The sequence below is a fragment of the Falco biarmicus genome, chromosome 7 (assembly GCF_023638135.1).
Source record: "Falco biarmicus isolate bFalBia1 chromosome 7, bFalBia1.pri, whole genome shotgun sequence".
Classification (NCBI taxonomy): Eukaryota; Metazoa; Chordata; class Aves; order Falconiformes; family Falconidae; genus Falco; species Falco biarmicus.
Window position 1 is genome coordinate 24,292,277 of NC_079294.1, and position 22,739 is coordinate 24,315,015.

The 22,739-nt window shown below is 40.3% G+C and overlaps 2 protein-coding genes across 4 annotated transcripts in view; one reads left to right on the forward strand and one right to left on the reverse strand.

The window, feature by feature from the left end:
- Positions 1–1,421: 1,421 nt before the first annotated feature.
- Positions 1,422–18,376, reverse strand: APIP (APAF1 interacting protein). Its single transcript, XM_056345070.1, has 8 exons — positions 18,244–18,376; positions 12,466–12,566; positions 9,415–9,463; positions 8,002–8,119; positions 6,800–6,935; positions 4,056–4,223; positions 3,387–3,506; positions 1,422–2,170 (listed from the first exon to the last, which is right to left on the reverse strand). The coding sequence occupies exons 1-7, from the start codon at positions 18,337–18,339 to the stop codon at positions 3,407–3,409; spliced, it is 768 nt and encodes a 255-aa protein (XP_056201045.1). The 5' UTR covers positions 18,340–18,376; the 3' UTR covers positions 1,422–2,170; positions 3,387–3,406.
- Positions 18,377–18,583: 207 nt separating this feature from the next.
- Positions 18,584–22,739, forward strand: part of PDHX (pyruvate dehydrogenase complex component X) — a 51,235-nt gene continuing 47,079 nt past the window's right edge. Inside the window, exon 1 of one of the 3 annotated variants that reach the window (XM_056345067.1) lies at positions 18,584–18,870. In XM_056345067.1, coding sequence (XP_056201042.1) covers positions 18,726–18,870 — 145 coding nt within the window. In that variant the 5' untranslated portion in view covers positions 18,584–18,725. Of the gene's footprint in view, positions 18,939–22,739 lie in introns of all 3 variants that reach the window. The other 2 variants (XM_056345068.1, XM_056345069.1) reach the window with 2 other exon arrangements.

The window sequence follows — 22,739 nt, forward strand, 5'->3', positions numbered from 1 at the left end:
AAGTAGCTGAATAAGTCTGAATACTCATCCCTGTGAAATGGGGGAAGCGTCTGCCATCTCTGGCCTCAGCCATCTCCTCTTTTGCCCCAGTTCTGGTTCTGTTTGGACCCATCTCTGAGTTGATTCAATGTTTTACCAGTGGCTTAACAGGAAGCAATGTAATGGTTTTCTTTACCCCACTCCTGCAGTAGTTTTCTCTTGGGTTGAAGAGTTAATTCAAATCATAGAATCTTTTAGGTGGAAAAGACCTTTGAAATCATCAAGTCCAACCATTAACCCTGACTCCCAAGACCATCGCTAAACCATGTTGCCAAATGCATTATACATTTTTTAAACCCTCCAGGGATGGTGATTCCACCACTTCCCTGGGCAGCCTGTTCCAATCTTCAGCACCCTTTCAGTGAAGAATTTTTTCCTATTACACAAACTAAACCTCCCCCAGCCAAGCTTGAGGCCATTTCCTCTTGCCCTGTCCCTTGTTACCTGGGAGAAGAGACCTGCCCACACCTGCCTACAGCCTCCTGTCAGGGAGCTGCAGACAGTGATAATGTCTCCCCCGAGTCTCCTCTTCTCCAGGCTAAACAACCCCAGTTCCCTCAGCCACTCTTCACAAGACTTGTGCTCCAGACCCTTCACCAGCTCCGTTGCCCTTCTCTGGACACGCTCCAGCACCTCAATGTCCCTCTTGCCGTGAGGGGCCCAAAACTCAACACAGCGTTCAAGGTGCAGCCCCACCAGTGCCCAGTACAGGGGGACAATCACTCCCCTTGCCCTGCTGGCCACACTGCTTTGGACACAAGCCAGGATGCTGTTGGGTTCTTGGCCACCTGGGCACACTGCTGGCCCACGTTCAGCCGGCCGTCAGCCAGCACCCCCAGGCCCTTTTCCCCCAGGCACTTTCCAGCCGCTCTGCCCCCAGCCCGTAGCGCTGTGTGGGGCTGCTGTGACCCACGTGCGGGACCCGGCACTGAGCCTTGTTGAACCTGGTACAACCGGCCTCGGCCCACGGGTCCAGCCTGCCCGGATGCCCCTGCAGAGCCTGCCTGCCCTCCAGCAGGTCAACACTCCCTCCCAACTCGCTGTCATCTGCAAATTTACCGAGGGTGCACACAACTCCCCCGTCCCCATTGTTGATAAAAGATATTAAACAGGACTGGCCCCAGCAGGGAGCCCTGGGGAACACCACTGGGGAATTCACTTCAGGGAAGTTCATAAAAGTGCCAGGGATGATGCAAGGGGAAGTGGTGGGAATGCATGGCCCCTAGCAGAAAACAAGGTCAACTGGCGCTTACCCAGTCTCAATTCACCCCTGGGACTAGAGCCTCAATACTCAATCAGGAAGTTGGTCAATCAAGGCTTAGACTGATGCCGCTGTGGGGCCATTCCAGGAGATTCCAAAAGAGGACACTAAGATACATAAATATGCAATATTATATTTTAATGAGCAGTTTGATTAAATCTATCATAGGCTGCCTAATCACAGGTCATAAGCTGTTGTAAAGTTGTAACAAAATCTTATTGAAAGTGAATGAATTTAAAGAGATAAAAAACAGACAAGACGCAGAGCAGTCTCTCAGTAACAACTTCCAAAGGCATGCTATAAAATTATGTTTCCTACTCATTATAATAACAATTAAGAGAATTTAAAAACACATATGCTACAGGCTTAACTGAAAAAACCCAACATCTATTAACATGGCGTGAATGAATTAACAGTTCAAGCAATGCTTTAAACTTTCTACCTAACTTCTAATTAAGGGGTCGTCCTCACATTTTTTCCCCAAGAATAAAGGCTACTATACCTTTCAGAAATGGAGACCTAGAACAAAGTAAATGATGTAGCAATAGAGTAGGATCAAAATAATGCAGGTTGTTGAAATCTGCATTTTTAAAGCACGCAAACAAAATGTCACATTAGTTCTCCACAGCTTTTTTCACAGATCTTTTTTTGCATCTGAATTTTCATTTCTCCTACTGCAGCATTTGACAGGATTCATAAATAGAAATGATTACTCAGCTTTTTTGTTTAACTGTCCTCTTCTTCTTGGATTTTCTTTTTAACAGTCAAACCTGATTGCTAACATCTGTCCATCAGCTGAGTATAACAGCACCCCCTTCTGGTTTTAACAGCATGAGGTGGAATTGGAACTCCCATCATCATGTAAGAAATCTGTAGAGAAACAAGATAGAAGTGAAAATTTTATAAAACTAGGTATTTAGTCATAAGAAATAGGCAAAGGAATATTAATGCCACTACATTAGCCCAACCTATTCAGTTTCAGGGGCTGAGGAGCAATTTTAGAATGGTTCTCATAGGCCATGAGGTAGCTCTGTGTAGGTGAGGTAGCCAGCGTGTCTTCATCACTGTATGTAGTGGCAGCACTCCAAATACCCGTTCATGCAGAGACTCCCTTGACAGCAAGCCTCCTGTCCCACTGCTTCCTCCTCTAGTGTGGCCATAAAGGCTAAAGATCCAAGTACTTGTCTGTTCTGGGCTCATGCTGCCTGAGCAGCCTTTTCTCATCTCTTCTGATGCAAATGTGGTGGGTGGAGAGGATTATTTCATGGGCTAACTGTGCCCTAATTTAGCCTACCCTGTTTAATTAGACCACCACTTTGGCCTAGCAACTCCTATGTAATCTGACTACTACTGGTATCTTGCTTAGATTTTCAGGAAGAAGTGTCCCAGACTCTGAAACGTTACTCTACCCCTGTGTTTTGCCATACTGAGCTGTGTATTGCTTACATGACAATTGTTTCAGGGATCCTTCATGTAAAGTACTGCATGATCATATTATCTATGTGCTTTTACTTTAAAATACTTGTTATGAAAACCTTCAAAACGTTGATCATTTCTACATTAGAAAACAAAACATTTTAATAAATTGCTGTATGAGGTAAACAGGTGACACTGATCAATGAATCAAATTGCAATCAGCCATTTCTGCAGAAGGAAAAACCCCAGCCAACCCACCATGTAAGTAATACTACTAAGACAGATTGAATTCAAACCTGATCTTGCAAGAACAAACTGGGTGTTCAGGCACCTCTGTACAGATTAGCTTACTAGGCTGGGGTCTTTTTTTTCCATTGGCTTTTTCTGGTAATACTTGATACAATTTTGTTTTAAAAAGCAACTGCACCCCATGCTGTACATAGTGCTAAAATATGCACAGGACATACTTCACTATGAACACATATCTTTTTGTTCCATTGTGTGGTAAAGCAGCATTATTTCAGGCGTAGATGCAACTGCAGTGGTAATGGAGCAGACTGGGGGAGATGTGCAATACTGAAGTTTCCCCAGGTGGGAAAGCGGACTGAAGTGATGGTGTCATCTGTAGCCTCTCCCTCCAAACAGATCATCTTTACAGATAAACTCACACCTGAATATATATGTTCTCATTTACAAGATCCCGTTTTCTCCTGCTGGATGTTTTGAAGGATCCAGCCCATGCAGCTTCATCTGCACTGCGATGTCAAACAAGTAATCATAACATTCACACCTAAAATCAAAAGGAAAAAACAGTGAAATGTAAAGTAAGGCTCAAGTCTTGCCATGTTTTATGAGAATAGTTTTCTTCCTTGAGCTCTACATCACCAATGCGACAATCTGACTGGACGGCTCTATTGTAATTTATTTCTGTTCTTGCAGCATGGAAAATGCCGAGCATTTTTGTTGTATGATCCTGATTTCCTGCATTCCCATCAGCACATGAAGATGTAAATTCCAAAAATGGGTCTAGGGAAGACTATACAAACGGTATTGGCAGGTGTCATATAAAAGCAGAGATTGCCTGCAGGTTTCATGAGGAGGGACTTGTCCCTATGAAAGGAAAATATTGGCAACTGTATCAGCCAGCATTGATACAAAAGCAAAACCACGCAGTGGAATCTTGGATGAATGCATTCCCAAAAGCTCTCTATACATTCAGTGAGGCCAGAACTTAATGTTCTGAATTATTGTCCATGGGTTGGAAATACACAAGACATTAAGGTCATTAAGATTTTGAGGTATAATGGCAAAAGATATCATATTCCTACGTTGTACTCACATTGTTTTGGCTTTTTCCCATGTTTCTCCCCATACGTAAACTCCATGACGTCTAACCAATACAGCACAAGAGTCTGGATATTTTTCCAGAGCACGTGCCATTCTTTCCTTGAGATCCTTCTCTTCTGGTGTATTCTCAATAATGGGAACCACTAGCGTATCATCATATCTAAAACAAAAATGAATGTTCATGTATTTAAAAAAATGCTGTGTTTGGATGTATGAAGCTTTTCCCTAAGAAAGAGATTCTGCTTTGACCATGTGAAGGTGTTAACAAATTCTCAACACTAGTGATTTTATGCTCTTCTCTTGTGAGTCATGCTGTAACATAAGAACTCTCAGGAACATCTCTCACTCCCAAACGTACACTATGCTGGCAATACCTGAGCTACACTTGAGGCACAAAAAGAAAGTAATACTTTAATGTATTAGGTGTAGCTGTTTGTTCACATATCACTTTGTAGTTGGGTCTCTTTACAACTTTCTCAGACTCTTTATCCTGTATTGGCATCACTTACAAGCTTTATCTCAGACTAAATTATTTAAAAGAATCACATCATGAAGAAGGAAATGAAGCTGTTTGCTGCAGAGCAGAAAAAAATAATTTAGGTAGTCCAAAAAGCCCCTGGAAATAAGATTGTCCTGCTAAGGCATATAAATAGAAAGTAGAGTCAACACATGAAAAATAAATACTCTGATGGAGTCATTGGTGGGCTATATGTGATCTTAAGAGAGCCTGAGAACCCCAGTTCCAAAGACAAGATGATGCATGTTACTCAGTGGAACTTGCCTAAGAGTTTCTTCTGAAGGAGGACTGGGATATTTGGCATTGTTTGAAAGTTAATTAACACTGGCAGAAACTTGTTTAATTTTAATAAGTCCCCAGTTCAGGTTCAGATTTATCATTGAGATCACAGATATTTCATGAGTGGATCCTAGTTGTACTTTTATAAAACACAGAGAGAAAGCAATAGTAAAAATAATACATCTTGTATTTCAAATCAGAAAATTAAAGTCTCATCCCTTACAGTTTTCAATGCTGATGCTTTCCCAAGGAAGTAGTATGAAAATAGTGATGAAGAAACTTAAGTGTTTTTTGTAGGTTTACTTTGAATCTTACACATTCTGATCATTAAAATTAGATTTAGAGTGGGCTATTAGTGAGGCCAAATGAGCTAAGGCATTGGTTTCCTAGGTTCTGCTTTCTACTTGGATGAGAGTTTGGAAGCAGGTATAAATATCATAACTGATTTCTAATCATAACCATAAGCTTTTTATCAAGAACTAATACCTATAATACTCAAAGAAGATTATGAATGAGTTATTACTTGATATTTCTTTAGTTTTATTGAAATATAAGCTGCCTACATTTAGCCAAACCGTCATATAAAATCTCAGGACAATCTGAGACTTTCAAAGCTATTTACTACAGATCTAGTTCTCTCTACTGAAGTCAAATGTAAAAGTATTCTGGCATCACTGGTATGACATTTAGGTCAACAAATACTTCTGATTATTCTGTCTGTAGCACTTTCCTGGATAGCTTCCAGAAAAGGTTTCTGAAATTAGAAACAATATATCATTGATCCCTTTTTTGAAAGTTCCCATTCCGTACTATCAAATTCCTTCTTATCAATGGGGAGCCTTGTGTGAGGCAAGACAGTGGAATCAGTCTAGTATGGATGAGTATGTACTTAGGAGCCATGTAATCTGGAGCTTTGACTTCTTTAGTTTTTCTGGTAAATTAACAGGATGAAATGGGACAATTCAGAGATATGGAACCCAATAAATATAATGTCTCCTGACTAACATTTGGGAATGTTTGAGAATTCAAAACGTATATCCAACAAGAAAATAGTTTTGGACTTTTTTAAAGTCAGCGTTGTTACACATTTCAATATAAGGGGCATCTTGCCACATTAAAAATACAAATGCTCATGCTGGCCAGAGAGTAAAGCTGGCAAGTCAGCCAAAACTGCATAAAATATGGCCAGGTGTAAAATCACATGCCAGACACATGGCTTGCTCCCTTGCAAAGGGCAATAATTAGTTACAGAAGTTAACATCAAAAAAGTGGAAAGAATTTAGCATTTCAATTTTTCATCTAATTGTCACATATTATATAAATGCTTTTTGCGGATCCCAATTCAACACACTGTGGGTGGAGTCCTCAAAACAAGCCATCACACATAATTTGGAATAACTCAGCACTTACCTCAGAGCTCATCCTTGAAAAGTAATAACATTATCTTTAATGAGCTGTTTATTCTGAGTTTTCTTTCAAAGTCTGTCAAGTAAAATCTGAAATCCTGTACTCTTTTAACATGCCCTAAACTAGCACATGTAGTGGTATGTGAAGTCCACCCAAATGTAGTTTGCACATTTTCAATCCAACCTAATGTTGGCTGGTTTCAGTTTCAGTTTAACATTCTATAGATGTGTTAACATTATCTGTTCTTGAGATATTTGTCAGGATATAACTCTCTATTTGGCTTGATTCTGTAGCTCAACAGACCACAGTAGCCCTGACACTGCAAGACTTTATCTCAGACCTCTTCCATAGGCTTGCAGGCTTTTAATGGAAAGCCAATGACTGATTTAATGTAGAAGTCTTTTTACTTCTTTTTCCTAATACTTTATATTACACACTTTGATGTACATAACTCAAATGACTTGCCATCTATTTATATTGCCGAAAACAAATGATCAGATAGCGTGCCTCTTTTCTTAAACATAGAGAAGTACCGGTAATAGCCTCCTGAAGTACACTTCTGGATTCCTTTTATCATCTCCTGATGGGTAATACTGAACTCACTCCCTGGGTAAAGAAGGGTAGCCATAACAGCAGCCTTGGAATGAGTATGGATCACTGCACCTGCCCCTAAGAACAGAAAAAGGAGAATTATTTTTTTTTTCAGAATTTTAAAATGTGTTTATTAAGAGAATCTTATTCACCTACTTGATTAATTTCCTTTGGCTAGACATCTTAGCAAATGGTCATCTACTTTATTACAGGAAAAAAACCAGCAACCTAAATAAAGGTATGACATAATTCCTCATCCTTAAAGGATAATTATAGATTGTCTTAGGACACCAGCGCTAACCCACAGTTAGTGACAAATTCCAGGAGATAAACTACTTGCAAAAATTGAAGGAGAAACACTACTGGTACATTTCTTTACATACTGCAATGACTGAAACACTCTCATTAATTCAAAAATTTATTTGTGAGATGAAAGTTTAAAGACTTTTACTTTCTTTTTAAGCTAATACTCTTCTTCGATTATCCACTGATTCTCTGAAAAAAATATTTGTTATCTTTTTGTGTTATCATGGAAAGATAGGTAGATAATAATTATAATTTACTTTTAAAGTTGCAGAGTTGCCAAAGATATGAAATGAGTTTTCCTCGGGTACACATGTATGCTTCTTGTGCAGGAAGATCAGAATAAACTCCCTAAATCATTTCTAAAGTAACAGATGTAAATCTTACACAACAGCAAGAGCTCTCTTTACTGTCCACCTGCAAAAGAAAAAATTCATACTTTTTTCACCTACCTGTAATTTAGAACCTTTAATCACAGCCAATGGTTGCAAAGGGATCTAAACCAGTTGCTGAATAGGCAAAATTACTGGGACCAACCTGCTGTAAACCCCCCACCTCCTCCCACAACCTACTAATACACAGCACTAAAAATTACTGCCAAAAGGATGGCCACAGGTATAACTACCTGAGAAGATTAAAATGTAAATGACACACACACAGGATGTTACCATGAATTACCTTCAACTGTTCATACTCTTTTACAAATAATTTATTTTATATAGTTTCATGTTTATTTCACTGTAACTTCCATGTCTAACGAATATGGTATTGATTATTAATTCTGTGGATGTATGTATTCAGTGTTCTAGTCATCACAGAACTAAACCCATTTGCTACACACCTCTCATAGTGTAGGCATTCATAAAAAGAGGCGTGCACTGGCTTTTCTTCAGTTTCTTGTGTGGTGGAGGACCACTGATGTCCCGTTCGTTCATGTCACAAACAAACATATCTTCTGGCTGTAACAAAGAAGGAATTATTTTGACCTGTGATGACCTGAACAGTTTTGTTTTCCTTCTAGGGAGGCAAATACATACACCATAATTTTAACTTCGTGGAAGTGCTGTAACGCACCACATTTATTCTAGCTTCTAATACTATTTACTGACATTGTGTAATGTGAATTAATATCAGGTACTTTTTTCATTCAGACTGCTGCCAAGCAGATATTTGTAAAACTAAGTTTTTCTTGGAGAGGAGGCAGCCTGTATCTAAACAACAGACAACAGATCAAAAGGAAAAATAGTAACTGATTCAAAAGAAATGTAGATGTACTTTTCCTTCCCCCCCCTTTAAAGAATCAATAATGGACATAAATTAAACCTACACATAATATATTCAACTTGTAGAACTATTTTTTTAAACCTTGCTTTTAGTAGCTTTACATGATTGGTACCTTTGCATCAATCAGCTACTCATAACAGTACAAAGAATTGTTCAGAGCAGCAATAAAACGTTCTTCTTCAAATGTTATTTTAAAAATCAGCAGGAAATACAGTTGCAAGAGATTTCCTTACTCACTGTGCTCAATCCACTACTACTGCTAGCAAAGAACAGACCATCACAGTCTTGCCATGTTATGCCTTTGCCTGCTTTACTTGCTAACATCCTCAGCAAGCACTGCTGTGAAACCCCAAGTTTCTATCAGTGAAGAGATTCTGTTCACTTCTCATTGTATTTACCCTCATATATATAAAACAACAAAGCCTTTCCACATATTACTCTACTCTGGGGAAGTTCCTGGTGTCATAAAATAGTTACCATTTACCATTCTCCCCTCCACTTATATTTTGGGTTTTTTTTGGAAAGGAGACAGACAGGCACAGTCACCTTTTCATGGGGAAAGCCCATCTATTTACTGAGAATATCAAGAGAAAGACTTGTAATCACTAAAATGAAAATAGAGACGAGGTGTTAATGTTAATTACCGATGTGCCACAGTAACTTGAAACTGTAGCCAGACAGTTATAAAGCCATTCAAGCTTGACAAAGCTGGACTTTAGTAACGTTTGAATCTCACAGCTGTCTGTGTTAATTTAAAGCAAAGAGATCATCACGAGTAATCTACACTGGTCACTGAAACACGTTGGCTTGCTATGCTAGTGGAGTACTGGGCAGAATCTTCAGTTGTTTCGATAAGGAAGTCAATAGTATAATAAGTTTCTAACTTTACATACGGAAAAATGAAACTCTAAACAAAGGTACTTTCATCCTTCTAAAGATGAGCTTTGACATAAAATACAGTTCAGCATACCTGTATTCTTTCCTTTTGCACTCCTGAAGGAGCGATGTAGATTTCATTCCTAAGAAAAGTTACAGACAGGGAAAATGGATAAACAGGTTTAGAGCTCTTGATCCACTGAAAAGGAAATGGCAAATCTAGCCCTTCATAATTTAGTGACTTTCTTGCTCCTTCCATAGATTTACATGTAGGTGGTTTTCAAAATAGAACTGAATCATAGAAGGGCATACGAAATCTGTAACTTGCAGTGGTACAAAACCGCGCTTTCAACTTGACAAAGAGATATGAAACATGTGTACGAAGTGCAGCCTTATTTTCCTACAAACACACAGCCTCCCCCTGCAATAATTCCAACTCAAATCCCCAGAATTCAGAATAAAAGTGGAACAAGAGAAATTGCAAGTGGACATCGATCTATGACAAAGCAGGTGACAAAACTATTACTTAAAAATTCCCAGACTACTGATAAACAGTATTAATTATCCATAGTATTCTACAATGTAAATACTTCTGGGGGTTTGTTATAACTGTGTAGTTTAAGTTTTTAATGCATTTATGTATTTCTTTGTGTTGATGAAAAGATAACAGTAATGCAATGCAATTAAATGCCTGCAATTCAAGTAGAAGTGCATTGCTTCTTGCAAGGTTTACATGAACTAACACTATAAAAAACTGATTTAAATTACAATGATTTTAAGATGACATCTAAAATATTTTCAATAATAGCAAAAAAAAATTATCAGATTATCTTTCTCAATTGTAACCACTATTCAGTTGCAACAGTAACATACTAAATTCAGGAGCACAGAGACATCTAGTGAATAATTAGTCAAGTTACAGATATATTTCTGGACAAGAGCACTTAGAAGAGCAACGAAACTGGTGAAGAGTCTAGAGAATAAGTTTTATGAAAAACAGCTGAGGGAACTGGGGTTATTTGGTTTGGAGAAAAGGAGGCTGAAGGAAAACCTTACTGCTCTCTACAACTACCTGAATGGAGTTTGTAGTGAGATGCGTGTTGGCCTCCTCTTCGAAGTGGCAAGTGATAGGATGGAACAGCCTCAGTTTGCACTGGGGAGGTTTAGATTCGGTATTAGGAAAAATTTCTTCACTGAAAGGTTTATCAAGCATTGAAGCAGGCTTCCTAGGGAGTGGTTGGGTCACCAGCCCTGGCGGTATTTACAAGACGTTTAGGCATGGCTCTCAGGGACATGGTTTAGTGGTGAACTTGGCAGCGTTAGGTTCATGGTTGGACTTGATGACCTTAAGAGCTTTTCCAACCTATATGATTCTAAGATTCTAACTCTTCCAAAACCACAACTTTTAAGGTGATGTATTCTTCATAGTAGTAAAATGGCTGTGAAGCACATCAAAACCTGGCTTTATCATATTTGTAGGTTTTAACATTCATGAATTAACACTGCCAATACTGCATTAATTTAGTCTTACTTCCTTCACGTAAGCAAGTTGATTGAGAGTGCAACATATTGAAAAACCAAGTGATAATTGGGTTACTAATGAAAGACATGCATTTTTTCTTAAAACATTTTTTTTTTATTTTTTAGAAATTAATCACAAAAGGAAAATCTGATTATGAAATACAGTCTTTGAAATACAGCACATCTGACAAAGAATTCTAGATACATTTTTAATATACTATCCCATGTCCAAATTGGCATTTTTGTTGAGTAGCAGATAGGAACTGCACAGTGAGTACTGCTGAGTAGGATTACCTGGTAAGACCAGCTGTTAGAATTTCAGTCAAATTTTAATTTTCTTTCACTATTTCCTATATAACAATTCTAAGCTAGTCTGATGTCTGCCTGATAGCTATTGATTTTGAAACAGATACTGTTACTGTACATATAAAACAGTACAGCCACATAGATTACTATTCCTAGACCACATACAATATTGGTATCAACTCAAATACGTATTTCAGTGTAGTCTGACCAACCAAGTTATAGAACTGCTGAGGAAAATTGTACTACTGTGTCAGTGTATTCTCTGTTGATGCCATTGTCTTGCACAACCAAAATGAAATGCACTGAAATGATGGAGAAAATAGGTTACATTTAGCTACTGATGAGAAATTAGCGCAAGAAAGATCTTTCCATAGACAAAGAACTTTAGAAACAAGAATCAACCCTCTTATCATTCCTCTCATTATTATTGCGACTGCTTTGCTTGCAAAATCAAGAAAGGAAGTGAAATGACCTGCACAAAGCCCCATTAGAATAGCACAAGTACTAGCATTTAGAGGCTTCATATATATATGGCATGTATTTGAATAGCAATGGCTGTTTGCGTCTGCATACAAGTGTATGTCAGAAAAATGAGAACAGACACTTTCAAGGGTCACAGCACCTGCGACTGGGGACAGAATTGCAGGCGCTGTGCAAGGTCTTTTGCAGAATGAGGACTTCTCTTTTTTCAGTGGCCACTGAGAGGAGCTCTGTCTCCGTTAAAATAATGGAAAGTATGAACAGGGGGAGCCGAGCAAAGCAAAGAGGTGCTCCTTAGTAGTGGATATGCACAAAAAGTTGTTTTGCTGTTCCCTGTCCTGCTTTAATTGTATCTGTTAAGAATATCTCCTTAGAAGTTACCCCAGTAGAACAGTAATTTTCTTCTTAAAGGAAATGTCTTGCCTGCAAAATGACTAGAGGGGGATTCACATCGTTCAACCACAGGCAGCTGAAAGCCATGTGCCTGATGTAATCCACTCTGAATTCCATAGCCAATGAAATGAAAAAGGGAGAATGCATTGTTCCTTAAAGACAATTAATCTACCTTAAACAAAGATAGGAAAAAGACAGAAAAAAGTCGTCACACTCTGAAGTTGGCTCTTTCCATTGAAGAGACTAAAATGACTACTTCAGACTAGCCACCTCCCTTCTATATGGTTAAATTTGGCATATTGTTCATTTCACCCTCTATCTTCTTGCTTGCTCTTGACTTTCAAACATTTTTCATGTAACTGAAACACTCCCACCGACTACTAAACACAGTCCCACCGACTACTAAACACAGCCACCGTCTCTCTCTTCTTCCATCTTTACTTACCCGTGTTTCAAGCTGATTCCTCCACCAGTTCCTGTTACCCAGCCTAAACCATAAAAGAGTCTACAAAGCTCAGGGATAAGATTTCTTGGATGTAACTTGTCCTAAAAATAAAGTGATAAATTAAAAAACATCAGAAGCATCACAAAACTAAGAATTTAAATTCTGAAACTGAGTTTAAAGGGGTAGTATAATCATACTGCAGTATGACAGTCTAATTTATACTTATGAACTTGTTACAAAATGACTGCGTGTTTGCACAATGCCCCTTACAGTTTGCAGGGGCCATTCAGACCTTGAAATGAACAAATAGAGCTCCCAAATAAAATGCGTCTGATTAATCTTCACAGGAAAGGTCTCATCTCAAATTTATTCGAGTGCAGTGGACCATAGGTATTACACCAGCAAGATTAAGTCATAGACTAATGACACAAAAAAATAAAAATAAATGTATCTAACATTATCCATTTTTAAAAGCTCAACTAGTATTTTTCCCATTGAATCAGTTTTCTGAAGGTTTATTTTGCTTGATTTAAAAAATTTCAGTAGAATAGATTTTATTAGTTCTGTTGTATCGTATTTTAAATAGCAGTGAAAAATGCCATAGAAAACAGGCAAATTGTTTGATGAACTTCAAGTTCCTACATTTTTGCAACATGAGGTTACCTCACATGCAGTTTAGCCAGAAGGCAAACTGCATTGTTTTAATCTTTCAGAAGTAAAAGAAGTTCTTACATTTTTCCATATTCTATTGTTTACTAGATCAATAAATATATCTATATCTATCTAGTAACCAAAGCTTACCTGTAGTGTCAGAGATTCATTCATAGTTAATCTAAAACCGAATGGCTTTAGAGTACAAGCCAAAACTATTTATTGGAAATCCTAAACATTACTCTGCACTGAACATATAAAACTAAGAAAGCTACATCTAACAGGTCTTTGATAAGTGAGTACTGCATTGGAAAATTAAAAATTCGGGATGCTGGAATCATTTACATGAGAAATATAACCAGTATACACAGAGAAAGCCGTGAGATGCTACTTTTCATACTGTGTGCTTGAATTCATGCATCTGTATGTTATCTTGAGTATTTCTTTTAGCTTATCTGAGAGCATAAAAAGCCAGTCTTCCCACATTTACCCCTAAAAATAAAAATTATTTGTGCTTTCACAAAGATCCTGACACAACTGAACCCATCAAGTAAGGAATTAAACAGTACAGAAGCAGTGCAGTGATTGTATTTATCTCTCCGGGATAGAGTAAGATTTCCACCTACATTACCACAGTAATACAGCTGGTTTTGTTTCTTACATGGGTGTGTGACAGAAATCAGCAATTAATCACCACATGTGTGCTCCTTGCATTGTTTTCAACAGAAAACTGGATTAGTTTTAGGAAGGCTAAACCTTTAGCTCACCAAATACAGTAGCCCTCTACTGCAGCCAACTCTCACATAATTCTTTTCATATACATGTTAAGTCTGATCAGGTACTTGGAACTTGAATTCAATAGTGCAGCACCATATTCTTCAACGGCACTTGTTTCTGAAGCAATTAGCTTTAAAGAACTGGGATTCAGTTCAGAAGCTATTGTTGCCTGCTATGATTTTGTTTCTATTATTTACAGTGTCTTAATATATTAAAAATGTTTATTCAAGTGATAGAAACAAGACTGTAACCAGTACTCCCAGAAACTTACGTAAGAAGTTAAGATTTTTAAAGCACCATGAACCTTTACCAGTTCACTTTACCTGCCTGAAACAAACAGACCACCACATACAAGAGCATACGAAGGCAAAAGACCCCAGGCCAAATACGCAAACCTCTATATTTACAGTGAAAAAGCTCTGAAATCTTCCCCATTCACAAGCTGAAAATGAAACCACTGCTTTCCAGCTTTTTGCCACTGAAATTAGTAATATATATCAAGTATGCTTGGAGTAATTAAGCATTCCTCAAATACTAATGACCCTGAAATGTACTATGAATCTGAAAATATTCACCCATGTGTCATACGTTTACAAATACAAACCAAGCACATACTATGTGCAACTCACAGGTCCCTGTTTTGTTGTTCTGATTTATTTATACAGAATTAATGGTTTTACATAACTTTTATCTATTCACTTGTTCCCACAGTATCCTCTTTTGACTCTTACTCAAAATTACATCACTGTCTATTTGTAACCTATATATTACACCAACATTTTTCATTTCAAATAAAAATTATGTCTTTTCTACCTTTGATGGAATAACCTTATATTTACCAGGTTTATAATGCTATTATTTATTGAATGTACACAGCCCTAAAAACCCTCAATTATAACACTACCACAGTTTCATATTTTCCTGTTTGATGAATCTAGACATTTACTGCAAAATTCATACTCATGGGAGAACATGAGTGCTTTTCAACACTCTAAACCATTAAAAAGAATTTTTAAAAGTTCAAATTCAGAAGCTACTTTCACCAAAAATGTATGAAAATAAATATAATCAAGGAATTTTTACTATTTCTCTGAAGAATTCCAGGATTATAAATCAATCTTCAGAGTTTAACAGTATTTTTCCAAGATCAGTGGATACTGGTTATAACCATAAATTACCTAAACAAAAATACTACTATATTTCACGTTTAAAAATCACTGATAATAAAAATGATGATTCTTTCCATTAACTAAAAAAGAGTACTTGCTGTAATAAGCCTGGGAGTGAATGTGTGAAAGCAGTAGGCAAGTCAACAGGATTACTCTTTGTCAAATCTCAGTTAGCAGTACTTTTAAATCTGATTTTGAAGTGGACTACAGGTGCTGTTGGTTATCTTTCTTTACCTCTCTAATTCAGGATCTGGCCCACTAGTTTTCTGATACAGCTAACATGAACAATTCAGTTTCTTTGCTGCTATGCTGTTACCGTCTTAGCCTAAGTTTCTACATGTCGTTAGGTATGAAGGAAAACTTGACAAATTTCCATGAACTTTTTTCAATCCATTAAATTATTCTTTTGAAAACATTTTTGCTGGTAACTTTCTAAACAGAAAGTATTCATTGAAAATGTAGAATATTTCCTACAGTAAAATATTTTCAAAAAATTATTACTGAATTCTGCAAGACTGTCGTTGCTCAAGGAAAATTAGCTTTCTCCTATTTTATTCAAATTACTGTCTCTAATGTGATTTAAAAAACAAAATCAAATGAACCCACCCTCCCAATGCAAAACTCCACAGAACAATGGGGATCTAATATCATGGACATCAAAGTGGACCCAGACTACTTGTGGAACGAACACATGTGTAAAAGTTTTGGGGATAATTTTCAGAAAGTGTAAAAGTGAACTACAATGTGGACGTTTCCAGATATTACAGTAAATAAGCAGTGCCTGAAATAGGTATCTCCCTTTCATAAATTGCTTAGAAATCATGTATTTTCCTCACCAATAAGCACAGACTGCATGAAATCATACTGTTGATATGTCATACTGCCAAGTATTAAATAATGATGAGGTTTCTCTGAGCAGCTGTGTAGTGATAAGTTTTATGTGGAAAAACAGATATACGCTACCCTGTATACATAAAGTACTGTTAATAAGCTGACAGATTTCTGTTTAAAATCTCTTTAGCATAGAAATGGATCAAATCAACTTTTTTAAAGGATCGTGACATTATTTTTGCTGTTTTGGTTTATTTTCTACAACACCTTTAGTACCACACAAGGATTCTATAATGCAAAAAAGAGGGGGTTTTAGGTGAAAAAAAGCAATAATGGTAAGGAAGAGAGAGGAAAGCAATGTGGTGACGGTTCCTACTCTACTTAATAGCCTCAGACTGTCAGTTTTTATAGCAAGTACAGACCTCCAACTGAAACTGATAATTTATGGTGTGCCTTTTTTATGTTTTGATTTTTTTATTACAACAATTAGAAGCTTTAATAGTTTTTTTTAAAATGACAAGCTATCAGCTGCTCTACTGCTCAGCTTAGTCATTTAGGCCCGTGAAAGAAACTTCCCAAGAGAAATGTTTGTTTAGTAGCAGGAACCTACATTGGTGGAGGGTATTCTGCTAACACCCATGGAATAAAGAGAACAAAAGCAAAAAAATAAGTAGCACGTACCAAAACTGGTAGGCAGGTAGTTACTTAGTACCGATACTTTTGCTGAAATGTTAAGAAACAACGCGGTGTTGTCACTGTTCTCTCCCCCCACCCCAAAACCACAGTGACTCTGAAGTTGAAGACCGAGTGATCCTTGATGGTCTAAAGTAAGACCGTAAGACTCAAGCAAAGGGGAAGCAGGATTCTGTGAGCCCCTCAAGATTGTCTCCTGGTCCTTAGAATCACAGCAAGCAGAAGCTTTGCCTAATGCAGCCTCTCTGAACAGACAGACCACTTGCACCTTGTTGCAGTTGCTATAGGGGGTTGTTATGCCACAGGAAAATGCTTCCAGTTGGCATCGGACTTGCAGAACCGGGTGTGTGGAGGCAGTGGCAGCAGCATGGGAGAAACAGGCAGGGGTGCAAGCCAGCGGCAGTGGTTCTGAGGCAGGAGACAGGGAAGGTGAAGTGATGGAGATGGTAGCCTGGGGTAAGTTTGACAAGGTTTGGAAGCTTCTACTTTAACATCATCTTTAAACCCTTCAATGACAGTGAGTCACAACCTCCTCAGGCAACCTGTTTAACTGTCCCTGGTTAGAAATATTTGCCTAACGCCTAACCTAAACCTTGCTTGCTGAAACTGAAGCTTGTTATCTCATACCAAACAGTTACGGACCTAAAGACAACATTCCTCCCTTTCATCTCTGTGACAACATTTTACATACTAAGCCAATTCCATCTGCTCCTCTTCCCACCCACCTCCCCCTTTTCTTTGACTAAGCGCATTCCTTCCCGACAGACCACGTTATCTAACCTGCCGCTGATTCTCATCTCCCTGTTGTGGGTCCACATTGTTCTCGAGGCTTGGGCTGGTCTCTTGACCAGTTCCACATACAAACTGGGCAGGTATTGCAAACCTTGCCCAGGAGATGCTCCCATATGCTGTAGGCCAGGGGTCCTCAAACTTTTTAAGCAGGGGGCCGGCGCGCGGACGAAGTGGCAGGCAGCCATCTGCGGCTGCTTGGTTCCCCCCCCAACCCCCGGCGGGCGGGGGGGTTCTGTAAATACCGGGGGCCGGACTGAGGACCCTGGGGGGTCGTAGTTTGAGGACCCCTGCTGTAGGGCAACGTTTGCTTCACGTGATGGAGCGCAGCACTGCTGGCTGACCCTCGGGCTTATGGTGGTGAACGGCCACCAAACTACAGAAAGCCGCCAACCATCAAACACAGAAAAAAAAAAACCAACCCCAAACCTAAACCAAACCTGAACGCCTCCCCGGTTACCATATATTAAAAAAAAAAGGCCACAAGTCCTGTAATTGCGGCCAGACTGTCAGCTGGCACGTTCTGGGACGCGTAGTAAGTTTGGGAACACCTCTATGCCCTCTGCTAATTAGTAACTACGAAGGTTACTAGCTAATTGCTACGGTCGCAAGAACAGCCTCAGTAACCGCAACCCGCAGTGCCACCGTGCCTCCAGCCCGCGCCCGGGGCGACGCCGGCAGGGCCGCTGCCGATCGCCGTGCCGTGGCGTGCCGCGCCGCTGGGGCAGCCCCTCCGGCCGGCGGGGAGCGGCGGGGCCGGGCCCGCATGGCGCAGATGGCGGCCCCGCGCCGCCGGAACGGGACGCTGCCCCAGGACCGGGCGCGCGCCCCGCCCGCCCCTGCGACGCCCGCGCGCGGCCCCCGTTACCTGCGCGGCATCGCTGGCGCGGGCCGCCATGTCGCCGGGCGGCGCGGGGGTCCTTCGGCGGGGCCGCGCGGGTGCCTGCCCCCAGCGGTGGGGCATCGGCCCGAGCGGGACCTGCCGCGGGCAGCCGGGCTGGGCGGCGAGACCAGGCGCCGCGCCAGGTCGGGAGGGCAGGGCAGGGCCGGTAGCGGGCGCACGCCGCGGTCAGGCAGGGCCGGGAAGGGCGCCACGGTGGCGGGCATTGGCTCGTACCTGGGGCGATAGGGGCGCTCGGCCCGAGCAGGCGAGCGGCTGGTGCTGCGGGAGGGCTCCCCGCCGCGCTAGGCGCGGGCAGGCAGCCAGCGGCAGGGCAGGGGGCGCCGGTGAAGCCGGTGTTCCGCGCTGAGGTGGCCCGGCAGTGGGAGGTGTGCCGCTTTTTTTCTGCTCAGGCACCGAGAGAGACAGCCCCGGCGCTGGGGGGGGGCGGCGAAGGGAGGAGAAGCAAGATGGCAGCTTCCTTGTGGCTGAGCTGCGGCGGCAAGGGCGCGGTGGCGAGGCTGCTGCTGCGGGGGCGGCCAGCTCTGCGCGCTGGCGGACTTTCCCCCCATCGAGGCGGCTGGAGGTGCCTGCATGAGACCCGCGAGCTGCTGGGTGAGTGCTGGGCTGGGTCCTGCACCCCTCGTTGTTAGTCGGAGGCCTGCGCCGTCGGCCTGCTGCAGGTGTGTGGGGAGGGCTTGGGGCGTTCGATGCGGGATGGGGATGGGTGGCGCTGGGCGAGAAGTAAAAGCCGTGCAAGGTGGTGGTAGGGTACGAGGGCCCGGTGTTACCGGGTGGGTGTGTGGGGTGGCAGGGCCGGGCAGGGCTTTTGGTGCCCTGAGCAGAAGCTGAACAGCAGCGGCCGATGGGGAGGGGGGCGGCCGGGCGCGGCGGGGTCGGTGTCCGGGGGTAGCGGAGGTACCGCGGGGATTCGGAGGGAGGCGAGAGCCTCGAAAGGCCCAGAAAACGTGACCGCTGGGAGAAAGCTGGAGGAATTAGTCTAGAGAGGAAGACGTCGTTGGGAGATGAGGCCTTCTTCAAGTGTTGTGGATAAGGGGAATAAAAGTGCTTACAATTGAAAATAGTCGAGTGTTTTCTAGGTGTAACAAAAGAGAAGGTATTTGGGTTTGGTTTTTTTTAAATGTTTGACAATTCCACCATTTTTCTGTCAACTTATTATTCTACAAGTAATGTTTCAAGTAGCTAGAGAAGGGCAGGGAAGCTATATTTTATGTATTTTTTTTTTAAAGGAGAAATGGAGTTTGACTTCCGTAATTGCTTGTCTAGCGTACATTGCTACATAGAAGTCAGCCTATAAGTTGTGGCAACAGCCTTTCAAGATACTTTTTCTGGTCTCAGGAGTTTGTTGTTACAGAATTACTAGGTGGATCTTCTACTTACTACTTCCTTTGTCTCTGAAATGTGGGAAGAGTTTTAATGCCCAAATTAAACGTGATTTGTTTTCTTTCCCTACTTGATCTGTAAGTTACAGCTTGTAAGACATTTAAACAATAATCAGGTACATCGTTAATAGGTACTGGTGTGATACGGAGCTTAAAATACCTGAACTCCTTGGGTTTTAAGTGCACTTATAATGAAGTGAGCTCTTGCTAACCTTGTGTCATAAAAATATGTGCATTTTACCAGAAAACTCGGTAGTAGTTTAGAGACTTGTTAATGAGTGTGCTTTAGATCTCAGTACACCCTTCTTTCCAGCACTGGTTGTCTTTTGCTTTGCAGCATGAACATATTTTTCTTTGCAAAACTGTGTATAATATAACAAAGCTGTGTATAATACAAGGAAGGCTATCCCTGTTCTTGAAACAAATGTTATTTAATTTCAAATTTTATTAGAAAGCAATTGCTTCATTCTTCATAAAGTATATGTTTGTCTTTTTGTCTGATGCAGGGTTAGCTAGCTCTGCGTTAGTCGTATTATCTAACTCCTTAAAGACTTCTTGTCTATGGTCCTCCTAGGCAATCTGTTATAGTCTGTATATCTTCATGGTGAGAAAGGCTTATTTAATACATAGCTGGACTAAAGTTATTAATTTTAGGTGTGGAATCTTTTTCTTCCTTACAGTAAGCTTTTGGTATTAAGGTGGATATATCACACATTTAACTTGTTCACGCTTTCCTCATTGACTTACTACTTTGAACCCTCTTGGTATTCCTGACTGCTTTTAAGGTGGTGCATATCTCGGTGACACCATTCTTCTTAAATGTTTACTGTAGCCTCTAAAAAGAAAACAAAGAGAAAACTCATAACTTCTCTTGTAAAATACAGCTCTTTTGGACATGAAACTCGCTCTTGGTTCCTAGTTTGAGAGTTTAAAGTTAAGTCAGTATTATTTTAGCATTAGTCTTATTTCTCCACATGTATGTTTCTGAAAATACCACTGTTTGAAAAAGTATTGGCTTATGTGGGTCTAGTTTTTGTTGTGTCGCTTCAGTTTTTTGCTTTTTTATGTTTCTGTCCCTCTCTGTGGTGGTGATATAATAGGGAGAAAGATGTTTTGCATAGTCAGAACTATTAATTCAGAATTGAATTCCTAGTTTGTTGGCTGCAAGGAAGTGATATGGAGAAATAGTGTGAAATGGGGACAATGGACATCGTTTGTGATTGTATATGTCTGCTCAAGGAATGTGGGTATGGTGACTGGTCATGGGTGCGGTGTCTGGTCACATAGGCACACAGCCTTGAGGAGACGCCTACAGTTTTGAGGAGACGCCTGCCCTTCTTCCTCTAACAAAAGGGGCTATTTTAAAAAAGAATGAGAAAAGGATGAGAGATATTCCAATGCTATCTAGAGGGAGGGAGTGCTAAGTCTCCTTGCTGGAGAAGATCGGATGGTCACAAGAACATGAATCACCTACAAACCTGCAAGACCACCACATTCCAGGCAAAGGACTGATAAGCTAATTAACATATGAAGTGGGTTTAGGTAACGAATATGTATAGGCGTTAATTGAATATTCATTTGTTTCATTGTATAAATGTGAGATGGTTCCTCGCTTCGGGCATGCACGCTAGTGGAGGAGCGATCCCCCGTGCATCTGCGCGCAATAAACATACCTACTTTATAACTTTCGAGTTATAGAGTCTAATTCTGCACGTCAGAAGAAAGAAAAATAGAATGAACCTTTATGTGGGAGGTCTGTCAATTTTTCTGTGTTTTTAATATTTCTTAATCTTATCATTGATACCAGGTTGGAGTAAATCTTGCAGTTCTCTACTGGTTACAGAATATGGTTTAGGAAGTCACAAAATCTCTCTCCAGTGGGGCGCTTAAAGCATTGTCTTCAGTTCATTGCAGTTCTGTTGGTTTGACAATGCTGTAGCTATTTTCCATATCAAAGTATGTTAAAAAGAGGCATTGAACCTGTGTTAGGCTGGATAAGTTTAAGTACAAAATTCACTGTCAATGGGATTCTTCGATTGTAGTTAACAGGATATTACAGAGGTCTGCTGGTCTGCTCTCCTCTTAAAGTGCTGTTCGTCAGTCTGATAGCCTAAGCATGCATTGAATCTCTTCGTGGAGAAGGAAGGAGGCAGAAACATCGTGCCAAGACTCAACTGGATTCATAAAATATGTCACCAAGAACAAATTCTCTTGGATACACAGATTTTCTTCAAACTAGCAGCTACAGCTTATGTGAAGTTTTTTTAAGCCTTACAATAAAATAGATTAAAAATGTATGTAACTCCTGTGTGGGACAACACAGCAGAATTTCAAATGCTAACACTTAGCAGCTATAAGTAAGCTGGTGTTGTCTTTTTAAATTAAGACCTGTGATGTGGTGGGGTTTTTTTGTTTGAATCCATTTGGGAAACAAAATGTTTCCACACGTGCATTGTTTTGTAACTTAAGCAGTATGTTGAACTTGCAGTGAACAGTTTAATGGAAAACATCTACGACGTTTGCAGTCATATTGCAATATGTTTTAAGTCTGCAGGGACAATTCAGACTTCTACAGCCAGATATTTCATCTTCTGAATGAAATCACTACATAGGATAGTACAATATTTATATGTAATTATGTTTTGAAGTAAAAGGTTAGCAGTCTTCTAGGTAGTAGTAAACGTCATTACCCGCAGCTTGCAAGGTCTTGTATGCAGCCTCTTCAGCGAAAAGTGGAACATAGGGATAGTTTATTTTTGTTACAATTTCTAAATATACTTGTAGATTTGTGAGGATAGAATTACACTGAAGTGTGTCCATAGGTTGAGAAGGGAAAGAAGGCTATTTGAGTTACAACATAAAGCATGAGAGTAGCAGTGGAAAGACGGATGTTCTTTCGTTTTGATTTGATGCAGAGTGAACTATTCCACTAGCACATCAGTGATACGGAGTAACATCTATCTCATTAAGAGGGTTTATATTGTCTTGCCTGCTGAAGCAGCTGAGTAGCCATCAGCTCCCCATATCTTTCGAAACAGTAGCAGCAGAACATTGTAGGGTTTTGTTTTTGTTATTTTGTTG

Excerpts from the sequence above, each read along its gene's own strand:
- APIP (XM_056345070.1), bottom strand. The coding sequence starts at position 18,339 with ATGCCCCACCGCTGGGGGCAGGCACCCGCGCGGCCCCGCCGAAGGACC. Across the intron at positions 6,936-8,001 it reads GAATGCCTACACTATGAGAG|GGGCAGGTGCAGTGATCCAT; the intron begins GTGTGTAGCAAA and ends TTCTGTTCTTAG. Across the intron at positions 4,224-6,799 it reads ACTTCAGGAGGCTATTACCG|ATATGATGATACGCTAGTGG; the intron begins GTACTTCTCTAT and ends TTTTTGTTTTAG.